Raw genomic sequence first — 21,554 nt, 5'->3', positions numbered from 1 at the left:
CATGCGATAGAGAAGGATGGCTATAATGAAGGCGTCTCATAGTCACCGCCCGTTTCCCCCTTCCACAAATAAGATCCACTTCTTATTTGTGGAAGGGCGAAATGGGCGTTGACTATTAGATGCCTTCATTATAGCCATCCTTGTCTATCACATGGATTTCTATGGCTTACTTTATCGCTCTCACGTAACTTCTGATAGACCATCGGTACTTTCCTACACTGTATGTACATCTATATTTACCAATGTAGCTTGCACTTGCAATCTAGTCTTGTACGGAATTACCATTTTAAAAATCCTAGTTCATAATTTGTATCCTCTGCCATTCCTATCCGCCGAATAGTATGTCATATTGTTCAATCAGTATTCAACTGTTCACATGATTTTCGAGATGAGCGTTGCGGTAAACAAGTCAGTGCCTTGAAAATAATTCTGTACTAGTAGGAAGTTATTTTTTCCCACTTAAAATTTAATATCCACTATTTGTGTATTGCAGTTTTGAATTTAAATTTTTTTCAGCTGTCGGTTTTCTGTTGTAAATTAATTAGTTGTAGTATGGGAAGGTCCTGACAACTTTAACTTGGCAGGTTGTTGACTAAACGTTTGTTTGTTACATTTGTATTGTGTATATTAATAGATTTGGAGTGTAAACTTGCTGAATATAATTTTGCAATGGCTTAGGGTTTTCCTTGTTATGAAGCTTAATTTCATTATAAATCGCTCTTAAAACAAGTTCTACTTTTAAATTCATCATCACAGAGCATTGGAATTGGATTTAACTATTTATTGACACATGACTTGTCAAAAATAAACATCCCTAAACGTATTTCCTTTTAATTCACTGGAAAGGTTAATTACCAATTTACTTTTGCAACAACTGCGCTACTAAAAAAAGTTTAAACCATTATAATGAGTCTACCGTCAAACAAGTGTCTTTTTGGTTTAGGAGCTACTATTCGCCTAACACGTCTATCCGACAATTACCGATGTTACTACTTAAGTCGTTTATGTGGTGTTCGTATAAGTTAAACTCAGACGTCCTCAATTTTGCATGTGTTTCAATGTAGTTCCCGGGCTAGATCTGTTTCTTTGAGTATTAAGCAAACCACTTACTGCGAAAGTTAAATTAGTAACCAGGATGTAGAGTAGGATGTGCCGTCCTATTCGCAATCTGTTCACTTAGATCTAATGAAGCCTGAATTAACATCGAACTCTGAAACTAATTTGGCGAATTTATTCCATTCTCTCGGTATGTTTTATTCCGGCAACCGCGAAGCCTTAAAATGGAATAGTTAACGACTTTTTAATCTAATCATTTCCCAATTAACATGAAATATAAACGCGTTACTCTTGCCGAAAAGGTGGCGTTTATTCCGTTTTAAAATATTTTGATTTTGAACGTAGAGCTCGAGCTGAAACAATGTCATAGACTGGACATAACCCCATACAGCACCCTTACTAATAAATTATTCACACCTCTGAGAAAGGGGTTGGATACTGCGACACACCTATAGAGGACGTATGTGAAATACTGAACCAGCTTATCGTTTAATACTTTTCGACTTTAATAGGCTTGGAACAAGGTAACACTTTCTCCAGTAAATATGAGGGGTGCTTCGTACTGTGAGGTTTTTTGTGTCACCTATTGATTAGATATTCCAGCTGGGTCAAGAAAGCGTACGACTGTGTGTTCATTAACTATTTACTGTCATTTATTTATAAAATTTTACGTCTGTGTAGTAGTTAATTATGCAACAGTTCCGTGGTATCTGACCTTTAGCAACTGCTATTGATGTTACAGTCGTTTTTCTAGGATTTATTTTCAAGCGCATGTACTCATAGTTAGGGTAAAAATTCTTCTAAATTGATCAATATTGTAAAATAATGTGAACTTAAAATCAAACAGATTTATGTTGTGGAAATTGGCATCCAAAAAATTATTCTGTAGTAATTATTCCTGTAAAAATTAATACATACAAAATAATAACCAAACAGACAACAAATACAAATAAACAAAAAGAAAAGACAGACGAACAACGTTGACATAAAAATACATTTAATGATAATCTTGTTTTGAATTTATCTGGGAATTGTATCAATTAACATATTTTATCAAAATTTTTGTTACGGGGAAAAAATTATAGTGATAGGTCGATATCAAAACCTAGTAAAAAAAATTAGACCTACAACAATCAAATAAATTTAACTTTGCGGAAGTATTTGATTTGTTTTCGTTTAACTAGGCGTTTTGCAATCAATGAATTAAATAAAACTTGCATCAAAAGAATCAGTCAAAGGTTAACCAGTGTCTAACCAAAAATCTCACACATCTGTAACATTTGGTTTAGGGTTTGAAGAATACTTTTTTTTCGTTTTCAAATTTGACACTTTACATTTCTTTAGTTTGTTTTTATAATACAAACTGTCACATTTGACATGGTGCGTGGTTTTTATCTTATATTTACAGGCAAAAATGGTTCAACAAAGGCCTAAAATAATATTTTGTACGTAGTAGAAATGTGAAAAGCCTTGAAGCTTATTATTTGTGCAAAAAATGTCTATGTCACTGTCTTAATCCTTTAAAAGATAACTGAAATTCAACAAATTTCGTTCGTTTCGATAATAATCAATAAAAAAACATATCTTTCACTTTTTTCTCCCACATGTTATCTTTGCGTTCCAATTTCAATATTCGTCCTTCTATCTTCATAAATCTTCACCACAATATTGCTCAAATTCACTTAAAAACAATGTATTTGTTACATATTTTAAAAGTACAGCAGAAAACAAATATACTTGACAGTAAATTTAAATACTTGAAAATTAACAGTAACACTCGACTTAAAGTGTACCAACAAATTAAAAGTGACACTTCAATTCAAGAGGTTAATGGCTAAAACAGCGATTTCAATCCTAGTTCCTTTTGATTAAAACATGAAATAAAGTCCCTTGGTATATAATGTACCGTTGGACTTGTTATGCAGAGATTTAAAGTGACACTTAGTTTAAAGTGCTGCAACTTAAATCTTCAGGGATTAAAAGTGACTCTTTAATTCATTTACACTTGATTATACGGAGATTAAAAGTGACACTTTACTTAAAGTGTTACAAATTGAAGACTCAGATATTAAAAGAGATACGATGCAATAAAATGGGCTTTCAATCTGACTTCCTTTTAATTAAAACAATAAATGGGCAATAAAAGTGACACTTTACTTTAAATGCTACAACTGAAACTCTCAGGGATTAAAAGTGACACTTTAGGTGACTAAAATATCACTTTCAATCCATTTTAGTGTCTTTTGATGAAAATGTGTACTTAAATGCCCTAGTGCATAATATTACACTTAATTGTTTAATTCCGTTAATTTTCCTCGAATCTGTCATATTTTGTGGTACACTGGCGCCTTAGTTGCTGCATGCTGCAAATTTCAAGGTTTCGGTTTTGAAATTTCCTTTTTTTTTATCGGCCCTCTAAGCAAAAATCGTAGCTACCTACGTCCAGGGCTATGTTCGTTACATTTCTCTATATAGTAAATATTTCTTCCTCGATTATATTCTTAAAGCGTTGTAAGAGAGTTTTTTAAGTGATTTTAGTAATATACAGATCGGAATTTATTAAAAAATAATTTATGGAGGCACTAAAGCATTAATACAAGATATATCAGATACGATATTGAAATCAGTATATACAAGATAGAATATTTCTAACGAATTACAAAATATATAGTATTTTATTAAATATTAAGGACACCTTCACGTGTATTTGGTCATTAAAATGATAAAAATCTGTATAAAAATAGTTATCTATTATCTACAGCTGCAACGTTATTTGCAGTACAATTACAAAAATTTTTACACCCTCGAAAGAGAAACAAAACTGTGTCAATGAAAAGTACACAAATAATTACATGAGCATTTTAAAAAGAGCGATTTTTACTTTTCTTTTAACAAAATTGAAACAGATGAATTTTTTTCAGTTTAACGTCTTTTGTAAGTTTTTAAGTATCTCTAAAAGTTTCTGAGATTTCTCCAGTAGTAATCATATTTAATTCACCGTGTCTATAAGTATGATTGTTTAAAAATTGATACCAAGTGAGAAATTTCGTAATTTAATTAAAAAAATGTTTCTAATAAATTTTGCAAATATACTGGTCAATTTTTAACTTAAATTAGACAAAAAAATATTAAAATTATTGTAATCAACCAAAAATATTCACATGATTTTTTCGTTATCGTTGGGATTTTCAAAAGCTGTTATTTGAACAATTTGTCTGTTTTATTGGTGCGAAAGAAAAAACAGTAGTTTAAAAAACACTCTGTACAACTATGTGCGGCATTTATTTTTTTTTAGATAAAACACAAAACAAACCTTGATTCATTCTTTTGATGCGATTTAGCGGTGTCTTCAATTCACTATTTTATTTTTGGCGTTTGGAAAGATACCCAGTTTTAGAAGAGTCACAAATACATATTTTCAAACATACCACAACTTATACAGCGTGTCCCAAAATGATGGAACAAAATTCATATGTTTCTTTCCAGTTCAGATTTAAAAAAATCGCTGGAACAGGTTAGTTTTTTCTCAAAAAAAAACACGACGATAAAATTTCACCACCAAATGTTATTCAAAATGTAACTGATAACTTTGAACACCGAATTGGGTGTGTGCAATAGTTAATGGGGGCCACTTTAAACATTTGCTGCAATGAAATGCTGTAAAAAAAGTAGTACTAAATTATTGTTTTCATTTAATTCCTCCATTCTTTGACAACTATGGCTATGTTATAGGTCTGTGAAACATGGCTCAAAAAAATAGAAAATATTGCAGAAAAGTGACAATTTCTATTTACTAACTCAACGATACTATCTCAGCGATTTATTAAAATTTCAACTGAAAAAAAAATATGAATATTGTTCCATTATTTTGTATACAGGCTGTCTTATAAAAATCGCTACAAGCTGTAACTCTGTTAATAATTGTTCTATTAAAAAAAAAAAACAAAAGACTGTTGTTAATGGCTTGACAAATACTACAATCGAGCACTGATTTTAATTTCTTTTGCATCATCAGAACGCTTACACTAGGCGATTTTCAATTGTTTTTTCTTAGATGTCAAGTTATTATTTTTTTTGGCCTGTTCGATAGAGTATTTTTTTCTGCAGTCAACGATATATTACAACTTGATATTTGTTAAATATTTTATGGAAAAAATATTTTTTTACAAAATTTATTAGAGAAATGCTATGTCTAAAATAACAACAACGAAGCGAAACAAATAGATACTAGATCAACAACAAAACAATAAAAAACCTTATAAAAATTGTTGGAACTGTCTTCCATCTTGTTGAATACATAATTGACATCGTCTGGCTATCTCATACGTAGCATTTGATATTAAGTTTGGAGGTATTTCTCGGCAAAGATTTATAATCCTCTCTCTTAAAATATCTCTATTTTTCGGATGTGTCAAAAATACTTGATCTTTAAGAAATCTCCGAAACCAAAAATCTGCGGGGGTGAGGTCAGGAGAACGGGCGGGCCATCGAACAGGACCAGTCACGGCAATCCACCTTTCATCAAAATTAACATTTAACCAATTAGCGTTTCTGGGAGCACCACCTTGTTGAAAATAAATCCTATACAGTTCTGCAAGGGGTAAGGTATCCAAAAAGTTTGCAAGATTTTCTGACAAGAGTCTATGGTATTTGTCTTGAGTTAGAGTTCCATCGATGAAAAATGGTCCAATTAATCGATTAGGTACTTAGAATACTGCACCAAACGTTGACACTGAATCTCCGTTGGTAATTGGGTTCAACAGTTATTCTGGGATTTTCTTGACTCAAAATCGATGGATAGTTCGGTTAAAAATGCCATTTTACACTCATCTGACCATACATTCTTTCTCTAAAATCCTGCGTTTTGTCTCATATTTAAATAAAAATGGCAAAATTGCTCCCTTCGGACACGATCGTTATCTTCTAACACTTGCACTTTCTATGGTATGTATGATTTAAATTTGGATTTTTAAAGATTTTGTGTACTGTCTTTTGAAGAATTAATATTAATATTGCAATTTCTCGAGTAGAAGCTTGTGGATTTTCCTCAATACTAAGCAAAACGTCTAATTCTACAGGACCATTAAAAATGAGTTGCGAATTTTTAGGCTTTTTAAAAGCACCATACATATAAAATATTTAACAAATATCAAGTTGCAATATATGGTTAACTGTAGAAAAAAAACTCTATCGAACAGGCCAAAAAAAATAATAACGACATTTAAGAAAAAACAATTGAAAATCGCCTAAGGTTCTGATGATGGCAAAAAAAATTAAAATCAGTGCTCGATTGTAGTATTTGTCAAGCCATTAACAACAGTCTTTTGTTTTTTTTTAAATAGAACAATTATTATTAACAGAGTTGCGGGGCGTGTATACTGTGGTAAAACGTGAATTACTCTAATTCCCAATTTTTGTGTAGAAAAAAAACCTGAATGGTTTAAATGAACGCGTAGTTGACATTTGCAAATTCTTTTGATGGAAATAGTTAATGAACAAGTTACACCTCCTTGGACCCCGTTCGTCCGGGGGACAGTAGCGGTACCGGGTCACCTCATACCTGCCGGAAATTCCGCATAGCGCCGTTGATACGAAGGGAATCGGCGGCGATCCCAGCGATGCCATCCGAGTGGTCCCTTAGCTGTCTGAGGGAGGTGGACGGTGCCGCCCCGTGCACGCAGTTCGAACCACAGCACGGAGCTGATGCCTCCGGTTGGGAACTTTGCCGGATAATTCTTGAACCGGGCAACGTTGTGACTACAGATGGCGTTGCTACTGGACACGAACTGCACGAAACCTGCAAACCACACCAACCAAGTGCAATAAAGGCGGCATTTCTTTCAGCGGTGTAGACCAATTTCGTTATGTGGAATTGGTAGAGATTGTGAGAAGGGGGTGGGGAAGAAAAGTGCACAGTGAGTACAGAGTACAAGTACAGAGGGTGGACACTAGACAATACTGGGGTTGTGTTAGTCGGGTTACTTTAGTTTAGCGTTTTAGGGCTACATTTTAGAACATACTATTTTTAAATTAAATTAACCAACATACTGTCGTTAGTTGTCTAAATACTTTAAGTTTTACAGTAACATTCCAATTTATCTGTTATTTACTCGGAAATTAATGTTTAAAAGTTTTCATAAAACTGCAAAGTGTACAGGGTGGCATAAATTACTAAGTCAAGACGTTATCCACAGGTTACTTGGGCAAAAAAATAATGGAACTGTCATTATATCACTTTTTAATTAAAATACAGGGTGTTAAAGTTACGACTTATGCAGGGTGATTCCGTCATTACTTCATTAATTTTGACCACGTATTCGGAAAGCTTAATAAAGAAGAGAAAAAAATTGTACACGACCTTTTAAAAAATAAGGAAATTATCCCTCAACTTCAGCTAACTCGGCGCTCTACTTGGCAACAGGGAACGCGCCAGCCGGAGGACTATAAAGCGTTCGAACGTTGAAGCGAAACAGCTGATTTTCCCAGTCGTCTTGAATTTTGGTATTTGTTTCAAAATCAAGGTACAGCGGATCCTAACTTTATTAACAAAGTGCTATGGATAAGTGTTTTTTTTTAGTCACTAGGTATACGTACTACAAACTGCATAATTAACTGAATTTAATACTAAAAACTCATATTCAATTGTAAAACATAGTGAAAACGTTAACAATACTAAAAATACTAAATTGTAATAACCTAACGTTCGAAAACAATTACTATTGTTATAGATTTGTTTTTATTAACAAATAAATAGTACATGTTAATATTTAAAATATAAAAAATATGTTATTCATTTATGTGTCTAGGTTACAGATTAAAAACGCATTAAAAGCTAGGTTAATGACCTAATACTATGGTAGGTCAAGATTCACTCTCGATAAACGAAGAGCAACTGCTCGAAAAGGGGTTTAAATAATGATTTGAAGTTTTTTTTTTCAGCGTAAATATGCAAAATTATCACTGAATCACCCTACTCTAGACACGTGGTTTTAGATAAAATACGTTACTTCTTGCAACCTTATATACAAATACGCAATCGATTATATTTCGTTGATATTAAGCCCAGTGCATTGTAGCACTAAGCTGCTACCGGACTATTGGCCGTTCTTGGCACTGCCAACTCAGCAACAAAATAAGACAAGAGATAATTGCCAATGAAATGTAATGAAATCTTCTATAGACTACAAGCCAAACTTAAATTTTCAAGGGGTCATTTGACCCAGCCTGAATTACTTATAAATCAATACTACCATATATAACAATAACTTTAGAGACTATGTCGTAAATTCTTGTTGGTACAGGTGAGTATACAGGTACAGGGGGGTGGTTTGGCAAAAAATTTTTGTACGGCATTTCTAAAGTATATAGGTTATACAAAAAAAGATTAACCTTGACCTAATGTAATTATTATATGTGGTAGTATTGTTTTATAAGTAATTCATGCTGGGTCAAATGACCCCTTGAAAATTTCCGATGGGCTTGTGGTCTACTATTTTTGAAGCTTACACGAGCAATTCTGATGTAACAAAAAATTAACTGTGGTATTTATTGACTTCATTTTATACACTTCATTCCTGAATTATTATAACGAATTTTAATGAGTTTTACGATTGTAAATATGTCTATAAATTTTTATATTTCTTGAATGGTCGATTAATTTGAAACGATTTATGAGCTTAATATGCCTGTTGTGACAATGTTTCAGTTTCGATGGAAATCTACATATATTATCTTCGAAATATTAACGACTTTACATACATTCTGTTATACATTTGCTACTGCCAAATTACAGAAACCTTAATATTTCCATTAATTCTCCCGAATCAGTTGCAGCGACTGTAATGTTAGGTAATAAGTTGGTTTGACAAGTTCTGACAGTTCTGAAGTAGACCTGAAGTTAGTTCAAAGTTCCTGAGTGGTTTCTGAATGTGCTATTTGTTATTATTATGCCTTTAGGCTTCGAATTTCACGAAAATACTGACGTGGTGCTGTCATACGGTACCGATCATTTGTAGCTCTTCATAGGAGAACGTTTCGTGCGACATTTTATTACGATTATCATTTATTTAATAAAAGTAACAGCTAGAAGTGATTTATTTTCTGCAAGTGCTAAAATATCAATGAGACCGTTTCTTATTTTATATATACAGGGTGTTCTGAAGTAAATGTGCTCCTTCAAGTGGGTAAGAACAAATTATTTTTAGCAAAAAGTTTCATGTGTGAGGAAATTATAAAAAAACATCGTATTTTCTGAGATACCTCCGAGGGTGTTTGATGTAAACTGATGAAACGCTGATTTATTTAAGCAGAAGTAAAAACCCGTTAAGTTGACTTATAAATACGACAACCAGAGGCGGAGATAAGAGGGGTCAGCACCACTAAGTGCCTCAGAACGCCGACGCCAATGAGTATTCTGTAAACTCGATTAGGGCTTGTTATTAAATATTGAATTTCTAAGAAAGAGGTGTCTTACGGTTTTTTCGAAGAACGAGCCATTTTTTATATGAAGTGAGTTTGAAACACTGTGAAGTAAATCGAAAATAACTATTCGTTCGACAAAACCGGTGACGACAAATTAGACATATCTCAGAGACTAATAAAGTTAGAGCGATAAAATTTATATAGAGGGCACATAACTAAAACTTTAAGCTTCCCTGCCATAATTTCAACATGACTTAAATTCATACAAAGTGGTAGAAATTTAATGCCGAATGTAGTCAGCTTTAAACCATCTTGCCTTACTTTTTTTAATTGAACACCCTGTATATTTTTACGCAACCTGATAAACAATTTTGTTCTTTAGATTGTCTCCATTCTTTAACAATAAATAATACTCAAATAAACATTCACTGTATGACAAATTAGGTGCTTGTTTTGAAGTTCCACTAAAAATTTCACAGCCATCCTCGCAAAAAATTATGCGATATCCGTTGACTGCACGAAAAACAGTAAATATCTGAAAAACAAGAAGAGATAGGTATAGGGAGCCATTATACCATTCGAAAGAGAACAAAATTGTTCATCAGGTTGTGCAAAAATATACAGGGTGTTCAATTAAAAAAAAAGTTATGATGGTTTAAAGTTGAGTAAATTCGGCATTAAATTTCTACCACCCTGTATGAAATTAAGTCGTTTTGAAATTATGGCAGGGAAGCTTAGAGTTCTAGTTATGTCCTCTATAAATTTTATGGCTCTAACTTTATTATTGTAAAATATACATCTTTTTGAATTAGGCAGCGCGTTTTCAATTTAAAAAAAATAATTAAGATGACGTCAACTTCCGGTATAACTGGAAACGTTAGGTGGACGCCATTATTTTAGTTGAGGGTATGCCCGAAAACATTGTTGCCCAAATTCTGAAAATTAAAATCGAAGTAGTCTGAAATATGTCTAATGTCTCGTCACCGTGAGACACCCTGTATAGAGGAATTTTTTGTTAGACATGCAATTTGAAATACAACGTAATGTATCACAAGTTCAAACACCAATTGACGTAGAAATTATTTTGACATTTTTTTGGGCAGATTTTTAGAATTTTTGACACATTATTTTGTATTTACAATAAAAAAAATCTCAAACTATTTTGATAACGAATCTCTTTCAAAAACCGCAATTATACAACCTTTTTAATTTATTAAAATTAATTTCTCTTTCTACAGAGTGATGCAATTTTTAGTTCACTGTGAAAAGTCAAAAATACCTTCCATGTTTATTTTTTTAATTTGTCAAAATGAATGATTTTCAGGCCAAACTGTACAAAGTGATTCTTTTTTGCATAATAAGAAACGTAGTCTTTTTATGTTTCAAATAAATTTTTCTATTTCCAATGAAACAGAGTAAACGAACATTTTATACTTGAAAGACCAAATTCTTCAGACGAATCCTTGCGCCGTTCCTACATTCGAAGTACAATGTATTTCAAACAGTCAAAGTTCGAGCAGTTTCCTCTACGCGCAGCAGGAAAGGCTGAGGTATAAAGGAGTACGTATATGAAGTGCACTCCAGGAAACGTTTCGCGCGAGAGTTTAATTGTGCTGTGTACATTGCGTACACTTTTATGCCTTTTGAGGTATTCTTGTTTGTTCAAACTACGCGCCCGTAAAATAGAAAAAAAAAGGTGGCAGGTCTTTTCATTTTATACGAGATATCTGTGAAAGGGCAAAGGCTTAGAATGGAAGGCGAATGCAAAAAGCGACCGAAGATACGAACGAAATTATCGAAGATTCCGTAAACCCAATTCCGTATAACCTTTCACGGAAATGGGATTGGAATTAAGTCGGTGAATAAACCAGCAAATATTTGCGGAGCGTATACTTTTCAGCTTCTGTTGCTAGAATATTGCGTTTCTTAGGTCACGTAAGGTGTTTTATTAAGAATTTGAAAATAAGCTTAAAATAAAACAATTGAGAGTGTCAAAGACAATTTTTATATGAGAGTTTCAAGATAGTGTCATTAATATTTTCAGATATAATTCTATTCGTACTAAGATTTAAGCAAGTTTTGAGTACTTTTTATCCAAATTGTCTATACAGGGTGTTCTCAAAGTTGGGTCATTTATTTTAACAGCTTGTATAACTCATAAAAGAAGTCGATTTACCAAAAATCACAACTTATCCAAAAAAATTTGGGAATAGATGCGGCATGAGAAATGGAGTTAATAACGTAAAAAAAATTTGTAAAATCCTTATAGTTTCCGAGAAAAAAATTATTGAAGTTATAGTACATTCAACCACTACATAGCTGGACAACTGTAGTCTCTAGCGTCATTCGCAATACGCGTGGCGAGCCATGTGACTCCTAATACTGAAATCCGTCGTTGCGGTAGTTTTTACCTGTTATCTGTGGTGTTAGTTCGTAGAAAGTGAGTAAGACGGACCCAAATGTGTTTACACGTTAGTGGATAAAATTTTGCACAATTGTTGTTATAACATCGGGTATGTCAAATGATTTTATTATTTAAAAACACAAATTAATTTTATTAATAATTAATAAATGCAAAAGCATTTGAATTTGCCGACATAAAATAGGTGCTATAAAATTCTATTTATTTCTTTCCTTGCGAAAGTTTTTGTCCGTTTTTATCACACCGCCATGCCGGTCGCATTGTGCGAGGTCAGGTTTTACAGTGGACCAGTTTTCCAGTGCCGTACAGAAGTGTATTTTTAAATTAATTTCGAACTGCCCTTTTTCATTTTTTCTTTACAAAATTGTATTTGTAAGGGTCCCCTCTACATCTAAATTTTTTTTTTTTGATAAGTTCTGAATCACCCTGTATAAAAGTTGTCAGTTGTCTGGCCTGACTTATTGTCATTTTCGACCACTCCGTTGTAAAAACATAAATTGTTTTCTACTGATACTGGGTAGTTGCACGGTTTTAAGTGCGCTTTTCGATTTGACAGTACTAAATAATTCGTGCAGTAGTGCGTGATATTATTTTTGATTTGTGGGTGTTTTGTGCAATAAAAAAGCACATGCTTATGAAAACAATGAACTAGTGGACATAATATAAACTTACGGGGAGTGTCAACAAAATGCAGCCGCAACATGTCGCTTGTACGCGGAAAGTTTTCCTTTACGAAATCGTCCGGCTCGGCGGATGTTTGTAAATTTAGTTATAAAACTCCGCGACACGGTAAAAAAGGCATACCAAGTATCAGTAGTAAACAAACAATTTATGTTTTTACAAAGGAGTGGTCGAAAATAACAATAAATCAGGTTTGTATTATAAAGTAGGTACCTTATATCGCTGAAATCGTCTTCGTTTATTAAAAAAAATGTCGGTAATGTTATAGGTCTGTCAAACATGGCTCAAACAATAGGAAATGTTGCAGAAAAGTGACAATATATGAATTTTGTTTCATAATTTTGGGACACAGTGTATAAAAGAAGTTTAGATCCTGTTTAGTGTACAGGAAACGTATAACTATCAACCTCTATAAAATAAAGACTGTTCAAAATTACGATCCTAGAAACCTTGATTGGATTGAACCGTGGAATAATATTCGAAACATTACTGAAATTTGACATTGTAAACTAAGAAGTAGTATTTAAGTCATACAGTTTCCTTAAGAACTTAACTCTCTAAGTATATGGTGAAAATCAGGTCGATAGTTTTAATATTAACCGCCGTAAATATTTTCTAATTCATAAAATATTTGAACACCTGTTACGTCATACCACTCGATCCGGCTTTCCTGTTTATTGGTCATTTTTTCGCCCCTGAAAAAAAGTAAAAATAAAGTAAAGAAAACTCAAAAAAATCAGACAATGGAGACTCTAGTACAACAATGCGATAAGTTCATTTTTTTGATAATTGATGCTTCTGCAGATATAGCTTAAAAAATGTAGTCTTTTCGGCTGGCCCTATAGGCTTAATAGAAAGAGAATTTTCTTTTTATAATAATTATATTCGTCGTTTTAACCAGTATCTAACAAGTGTAATTATGAGTTAAACTTCAAAACTTTTATTAGATCAAGAGATTATGAATTAAAACGTCTATATTTTCTTTAAATCTAGTTGGCGATACTAAAACTAAAAACCAGTGGCGGCCTATGCGGGAGGAGGGGAAAGGTGAGCCTCCCCTTAGAAATGTTCATGGTAAAACGATTTAATTTAAAATTTAGTTTACAATGTTTGCAAAACTCTGAATACATGGACTCCTCGTAGCTCGCCTCTACATCTGTAAAGTGTTTACAGCGGTGGTCATGGTTACCGTCACCCAGTAGATCCCTTATTTCTTAATTTCTTAAACTACAGAGAAAATCTTCAGAATGAAGAAGGTCATTTTGCACTAAAAAAATGTTTAGGAAACCACCCCCATAGCGCGATTCGTACCAGGAGTTCGAATGCGATCCTTTCATCCTGTTTGGAACTTTTTTTTGCGGCCCCTATAAGCCGAGCATAATTTTATTGGATTATTAACGTACTATAATTATTTTTAACTACCTACATTTGTCATTATCATTAACATTTACAAACTATTTCTTTTTTTGCGATCGTACTTTTCTGGTTATATTTTGAATACAAAATTTTGATCTTTTTGATGTTTTCATTGTTTTTCTTTTCAGTTTCCCTCTCCCGAACAATTTCCATATTGGCGCTTCCGTTCTTCCACCAGAGTCTAATTATTATAGTTAGCGTTTCGAAAAATCATTCTTTTTTCTTTATCAAAGTTTTTAATGACATTTCTATTTTAATCAGATTTGATTTAAAGGCATAGAAGCTTTGTGGGTTTGATAGTTTCAATTGGTTTGTTTTTATCTGCTTCGATAGGTAGAGATATGCTGTACCCAGCCAAGTATGTGAGCTAACGAGTGGTGTGACGTCACAACATGGTTTCCGTGCATTTCTCCGCCCTCCTTTTTCATTGACTATTTTGAGAGAGAAATTGTTAAAAGAAAAATCAGATTTTTTACGCACTGAAGTATGCGAGCTAACGAGTGGTGTGACGTCACAACATGGCTTCCGTGCGTTTTTCTGCTCTCCGTTTTCGTTTACTGTTTTGAGAGAGAAATTGTTAAAAGAAAAATTTGATTTTTTGCTCGCTTTGTAAAAATGTTCATAATACTAAATTATTAAATGTTGTAAATATTTGTGTACAATTTTGATTTACAATTTAAATTTTAACATAAGATCGTGAATGTTGATAAAGTTCTTGAGCCCTTAGAGAAGTATTATCAGTTCTATTGAAGCTATTAAAAGCATATTCATAAAAGTGACAACACTGACGATCCTGTTCTAAGGAAGAGAAAGACAAGATGACCACAAAATATGTCAGTCCTTAAAGGACACTTTACGTCTAGTGGCAGCGTTGGCACTCTATATAAATACGTCCCATAATTTTAGCGGCACCCTTAGGTAAGGATCTGTTCGGATTAAATTCTCCAGGGACTCGTAAAAAAACCCATCAAAGACTGCAGTATCAATTTGGTGACGCTGCAGACAAACTTTATTATAAGGTACAATAGGGGAGTTAGGACAACGGATTTTAATAAGAATTGGAAAACTTTGGATAAATTAAGTTTAAATGGTATGGAACGTAGGGCTCCCTAATTTTTGAGGCCAGGTCGGGCAAGATAAGGAACCTTCCCTCGGTATTATTCGAAGTGCTCCTTGAAATATACAGGGTGGTCAAAAAAAATTTGCTTTCATTTTACGTTTGCACAACTAATGTTTTTTGTCAGTCTGTGCGTTTTATGTCTGGCAATATCCAGATACGCAGCAGGCAGAGCTTCTTGCAGCTCCTCCACTGGAAAACTTTATTAAACCAACAAAAACATGCAGCCTAAGCTTCGTACCAGCATCCATATGCCTAACTAAAAGCATTTTCAGCTGACTTATCTACATGAGCAAGCAGCTCTGCTATTCTTATATAAAAAAACCTCAACGGAAGTCGGTTCTGCGATGATTGGCAGTTGCTGACGTATACCGGGCGCCAAAAAATAGCGTAACAAACTTCTGGGGTTGAAAGACTGTACCCAGAAGTCAAAAGTTGTTACACTACCTTTTGACATCACATTGATTATTACAGTACTAGTATAATTATTTACAGTACATTATTGACAGTCGTAAAATTGCTTAAAAAGGAATGAAAACACAATGTACATACGAGGGGGTTGATTCTGGATGTACAGGGGATTAGAAATAATTTTTTTTAAATCAAATTTTAGCCTCATATTTTTCAAATTACTTTATATTGTGCGTTTTTGATGACGTGAATATGTCAGTATTGTTAGTTTTCAATTATCTTATAGAAATCGCAGCGACATTTTAAAATTTAACCCTTATGACTTTTGAGGTTATGTTTCCCGTATTGTACAACTTCATATAAAAGCCGTTGAAAAGAAACGATGTTTTCTAGACTTTTTTCGTTTGAAGTATAGTTTAAGAGACCCCTGTATTAAATTTCAATTCATGTTTTTTAACAAATATGTGGTCAAAATTTGATTTAAAGAAACAACACCCTGATCTCGAATACAAACGACAGCGATAGTACTTAGGAAAAAAATCATCTCCGGTTTTTCGTGTTTTACTAAGCCCTGAATTTATGGGAACTTTAATTTCAAAACACCCTCTAGTTCCAAAATAACCAAGGGAACTGAAATTTAGAAAACATTGTACAAATACCAGAAAGCATGTGGTTTCAAAGACAACGCGGATAAACTATGTGCAATGTCCACATTTTTACGGTACCGCTAAAGGGTCATAAACCTGAAATTCCTTTGACGGCAATGGTTAGTTTGTAGTAATCTAGTAAACCGCTGTAATTACTTTATCTTCGATGTTAATACGATGAAATCGCTACTCTGACTGTTTATTGTAGTTGGCAGAGGAACAACTGAACCCACTTTGGTTCATTTGTACATTTGTATACTAAAAACTCGAAATTTCGTGTTCAGGCAGATAATAAATAACTTATATTTTATTTTAACATAATAGAACATGTTTATCAAACCTAGCGACTAAAGTGCATCTTTAAATCCCAAGGTATTAAAAGGTACTTAAGTCCTGTGGTCAGCATATATGCTTTTTTGTCTGCACTGTACCAAAGTTTAAACTATTTATAATTGACTTGAAGTAATATACCAAAAATATTTAAGTTTAAAGTACTTAGTTGTTTATGCACTTCATTGATTAAAAGTGCTGTTTTAAACTCTAGCTTCAGATAAAGTGTCACTTATCAAAAAGTAGTTATAAAAATTGACAGCTGATAAAAATTCCTTGGGTTTTTGTTCCTCGGCACTTTTTATAAGTAAATTGAATTTCTGTTGATTAAAAGTGCGTCGGATGTTATAAAGTAACCGTAATATAAAGTGCTGTTTCTTTAGTTTCAAGGAATAAAGTGGTCCTTTGTTCTCAACGGGATTAAATTTATGTACATTTAGTTTTCCTGCGTGAAGGAATAACTTATATTTTATTACACATTATTACAGAACATGTATATCAAATCTAGGGACTAAAGTGCATCTTTAAATCCCAAGGGATTAAAAGGTACTAAGCCCTATGGTCAGTAGGTATATAAGCTTTTTTGTCTGCATCATGCCAAAGTTTAACTTATTTATAATTGACTTGACGTAATATACCAAAATTATTTAAGTTTGAAGTACCTAGTTGCTTGTGCACTTCATCGATTAAAAGTGCTGGTTTAAACCCTAGCTTCAGATGTCACTTTTAATCATCAATCAAAAAGTAGTTATAAAAATGGACAACTGTTAAAAATTTCTTGGTTTTTTTCTATTGATTAAAAGTGCTTCGGTTGCTATAAAGTAGCCGTAATTTAAAGTGCTTTTCTTTAGTTTCAGGGAATAAAGTGCCACTTTGTTCTCAACGGGATCAAATTTAACATTCAATTTTATCAAAAATGAAGGAATAATTACTAATGCAATTTAAATCGCTAGCTTGGTAATTTGACAGTTAAAAAATCGCGTATACTCGAGATTCCCTTTGGAATTAAAAACTACCCTTTAGTCCTTGTATATATGTTTAATATACCTATTTTTGTAAGTAAATTGAATCTGTAGGTGTTTAAAGTGGGAATAAAACCATTGATATTGCACTTTAAATCAACGAAGTGCAAGAAATTGTACGTAGCGATATCGGTCAACAAGATTTTTGTTAAATTCAATTTTTAACCTTCTATCAGATTTCCTTATTATCCATGTATTATGTGTAATTATTTACTAAATTCAGATGCGGGATTGGATAAGGGACAAAAAGGACAAGTCAATCCAGTTCCACGCTGTCTACATGATGAGGGTTGACTCTAGACGGTAGGTTAAAATTTAATCTTAACCGGTACTCCGTTTCCGATGAATTTCAGTACAATTTAAATTATCAGAATTTTTTTTCTTCGGAGTTTTAGAAGTTGTTGATTCTGCTAAGATGAGTGCAAACAATACTTTAAAAGTATTACATAGATTTCACATCTCAGACGTTACTAAAGATAATTAAAAATTAAACCGCTCTAGAGCTTAGTTTCAAGTTACAGGGTGTTATTGATTTTCAGCGTTGTCAAGCTTGAATTCGGAGACATGTCATTGTTTTTTACTTTTAGTAGTTTTGCAATTGAAACTGTTTAGGCAAAGTTTAATGGAACATTCTTCATTATAAATTATCTAAAAAATTTGAATTATCATTATTTCAAAAATATTGGAGCTAAAATTTAAGCACAACGCTATCTTAGTACTACAAAATCGATACATCTTGAAATTTACTAAATGTTTCATAATAATAGTTGTTTACATTTTTGCCGTAGGACAAGTCTGCCATGCGCACACGTGGTATGCACTAGCTTTGCAGCGTTAGGTTAAGCGCTGTTGTCACGTTGTGATGAAACTCCCCAATGTTAATACTCGCTGTATTTTGAAAACTGTTAATCTTACGCCTCTGTAATATACAACTTTTTTGTTCATTTATGATTCTCTATCTCATGCTGAAGTAATGGCAGTCAAACTTCTTACACCCTGTATTTCGCACTGTTTTTCTGTCAATGTCATTTTTTTGGAACTGAAAGTTCCAAATTTTAATAATACTTTCAGTTGCATTTTGTCTTGTTTATCGTATTACCTCGGTCTAGCTTTGTTATATCTGTCATTGAAAGTTCCATGTTTTGTAATACTTTCAATCGTTAGGTAAAATAAAACATAAATACCGTTTTGCTAGATAAAAGTAACACGTATTGCGGTACGCTGGTAATCAAGTTGGCATCGATGTATCTGCCCGCCATACAAAATTTATCGCACATTCATTTTCAGATATCCAGCTTCTAAGCCCTCATTTATGTAAATTACAGGAAGAACATTTGTATCGGGAGGAGAGGTGAGTTCCGTCTATGTAAAACTGTGAATGCCGCACAGAACAAGCCTAATATTATGTCATACGTTTCTCTAAAACTATATTATTCGCAACCGTGGATTTTGGCAAATTATTCGCCTGGCTGGCAATTGTTTGAAATCATGAATGGCGGGGCTTTGTTTATTCAATTCATCACGCTATTCACGAAACTTTGTGCCACGTTTCCACGTGATATTGCAAATGTTTTATCGAACAATTAATGAAACTGTCAATTGGTACATAATTAATATCTTTAATAATTACAATAACGGGCCGTATTAAATCAACCCAAAATGAGTCACATTCGAACAAAGATAATATACGGGGTGTTTCCTCTAGAGTCTCAGTTGTGTGATGTATAGGGTGTCCCAAAATTAGATTGCAATGTCGTAACGGTACGTTATATGACCAAAATTAAACGGAAAAATGTGTACAGGGTGCAAAATAATAATTATGAAGAAAGGTGGGATTTTCATGTAAAAAAAGTTCTCCGTCCCTGCCCTGCCGAATTTATGGTCCTTCTTCTTCTTCTTCCTGTGGTTCAAGTCCCATAGCACCACGGTCTTATCAGGCCTGTTGTATGTCTCACTTAACAAAGACCAAAAACTTCCTTGTTGACACTTCTCTTAGCTCCTTAGGTTCCAAAAAGGGTTTTCCCAGGAGAGTCATTCGACTACGTGCAAATCCTGGGCACAGTATATGCGGAGAAGTTTCATCCGCCAAGTCACATCCTCGTCAGACAGGATTGCCTTCCGTCACTTTCCTGAACCGAACTTTATTCAAGCTCAGCAACCAATTCGTTTTTTCCTTCAAGGGACACTCCATAAGTTCCTTCGCATGGTTTTGTCCTGACCTTGAAGCCCATTATTTTCTATGTTCATTTGCCCAGAAAAACTGCTTCGACGGTATGGGCCATCTTGAAAGAACAACATTTTATATACCTTTCACATACAACAAATCCATGCTCTTTGTTTGCAATTTTCCGCTCCTAAATGGATTGGAATAAGGTTGGGTAAAATTCTGATTTTTTGGCACAGATCTTGTTTCCAGTCGAAGCTAATTCTTCTAGAAAATTGAGAATTACTTATCGTAATAATCAGAAAAAAATCCATCATCACCAACAGTTTTCTCTGCATGTCTGGATTGAAATTCTTAGATACCGATTAATTGGTCTACAATTTCTGGACTTAAATTGGATGAAGATTCACACACTCACTCGCTTCCCGAAGAAATAGTCCAGTACTTCTTGAAGATACACCTTCATCTCATATTTGGTTTTAGCATGATGGAGCTCCTGCCCATTGTAATGTAAGAGCACGAGAATATTTAAACAAAACACTCAAATTATTGGACATGCCATGGCAGATTTCAGTTTCCGCCTCCTGTAACACATGACTTAAGTTCTATCGATTTCTGTGTCCGGGGTAATGTAAAAAACCTTAGTATAGACGACATATGTATTCAAGTATTGAGAAACCGCATTATTGATTCATTGCAGTAATTTAAAATTCTCCAGGAATTCTTAACCGGACGCGTGGATCAATGCTTCGACACATGTCATGTGTCATGTATAATAGTGGGCGGTGGTCACTTCCAACGTTTATTATATTTTATGGTTTTTATGGTTTTCCGTTTGTAATTAAGGCTTTGTTGTAATAAAAACTTTCCCACGGAGCAAAATGCTATATACACTATGGCCTATTCTTGTTTGCTCAAAAGATAGAAGGTAGATAGAACCTTTTCGATAGGAGGAAAGGTCAGTTCCATTTCCGTATTCTAATAATTATACAGGGCTATCCAAAAGTCTCGGTACGGCAGAAAAATTTTCAAAGAATGCATTTTGGGAAAAAATGTTTCACACAAAAGTGGCTATCTGATGGTGACCTTGGATTTGACCTTGACTTTGACCTTCAAGGTAATTTGAGGGTCAAGTTAAGTTTTTTTTAATGGAAACCCCTATTTTTTATTGCGGATTTGGAAAGAGCAGGAAATTTTACGTCCTATTTTGATCTTGACCATGACTTTGACAATGACCTTCAAGGTCAAATATGGGTCGACTTCCAAAAGTCCCGGTACGTCAAAATTTTCGAATTTTGGGAAAAAATGTTCCAGTCAAATCTGTAAGTATTTTTCACTGGCTATCTGATGGTGACCTTGGATTTGACCTTGACTTTGACCTTCAAGGTAATTTGAGGGTCAAGTTAAGTTTTTTAAATAACCCATATTTTTTATTGCGGATTTGGAAAGAGCAGGAAATTTTACGTTTAACTATGACCTTGACCAATTCCTTGACCATGACAAGGTCCGACCAATTAAGGCAAGGTATACCTGCTCATTTTCAGGAAACTACCTAGATGTAGTATTTAATATAATTGTTGGATAGGTCGGAGATGAACTATTGAGGGGCCAGTTAGGTCCCCTAATCTGTGTCCACTCGACTTTTTTCTTTGGGGTTACATAAAAATAAAGTGTACGCTCCTAAACCACAAGATTTAGTAGATCTAAAACAAAAAATAGTCAATGTTTGCGCTGATATTACATCTGATATGATAAGGAGTGCAATTGAAAATTCTTGTTTTAAATTCTTGAAAAAATCTTTTTAAAATTACCTTCAAATATTGATTCAAGGTCAAGAGTTTGATTATGGTCATATTCGTACATTTGT

The 21,554-nt window shown here is 33.5% G+C and overlaps 1 protein-coding gene across 1 annotated transcript in view; it reads right to left on the bottom strand.

The window, feature by feature from the left end:
• Positions 1-21,554, bottom strand: part of LOC108908861 (small conductance calcium-activated potassium channel protein) — a 221,527-nt gene that overhangs the window by 99,507 nt on the left and 100,466 nt on the right. The window contains exon 4 of the mRNA XM_018713016.1: positions 6,617-6,853. Within this exon, the coding sequence (XP_018568532.1) occupies positions 6,617-6,853 (237 nt within the window). The remainder of the gene's footprint in view (positions 1-6,616; positions 6,854-21,554) is intronic.

The sequence above is a fragment of the Anoplophora glabripennis genome, unplaced genomic scaffold, assembly GCF_000390285.2.
Source record: "Anoplophora glabripennis isolate ALB-LARVAE unplaced genomic scaffold, Agla_2.0 scaffold9, whole genome shotgun sequence".
NCBI lineage: Eukaryota > Metazoa > Arthropoda > Insecta > Coleoptera > Cerambycidae > Anoplophora > Anoplophora glabripennis.
This window is presented reverse-complemented; position numbering and strand designations above follow the sequence as displayed.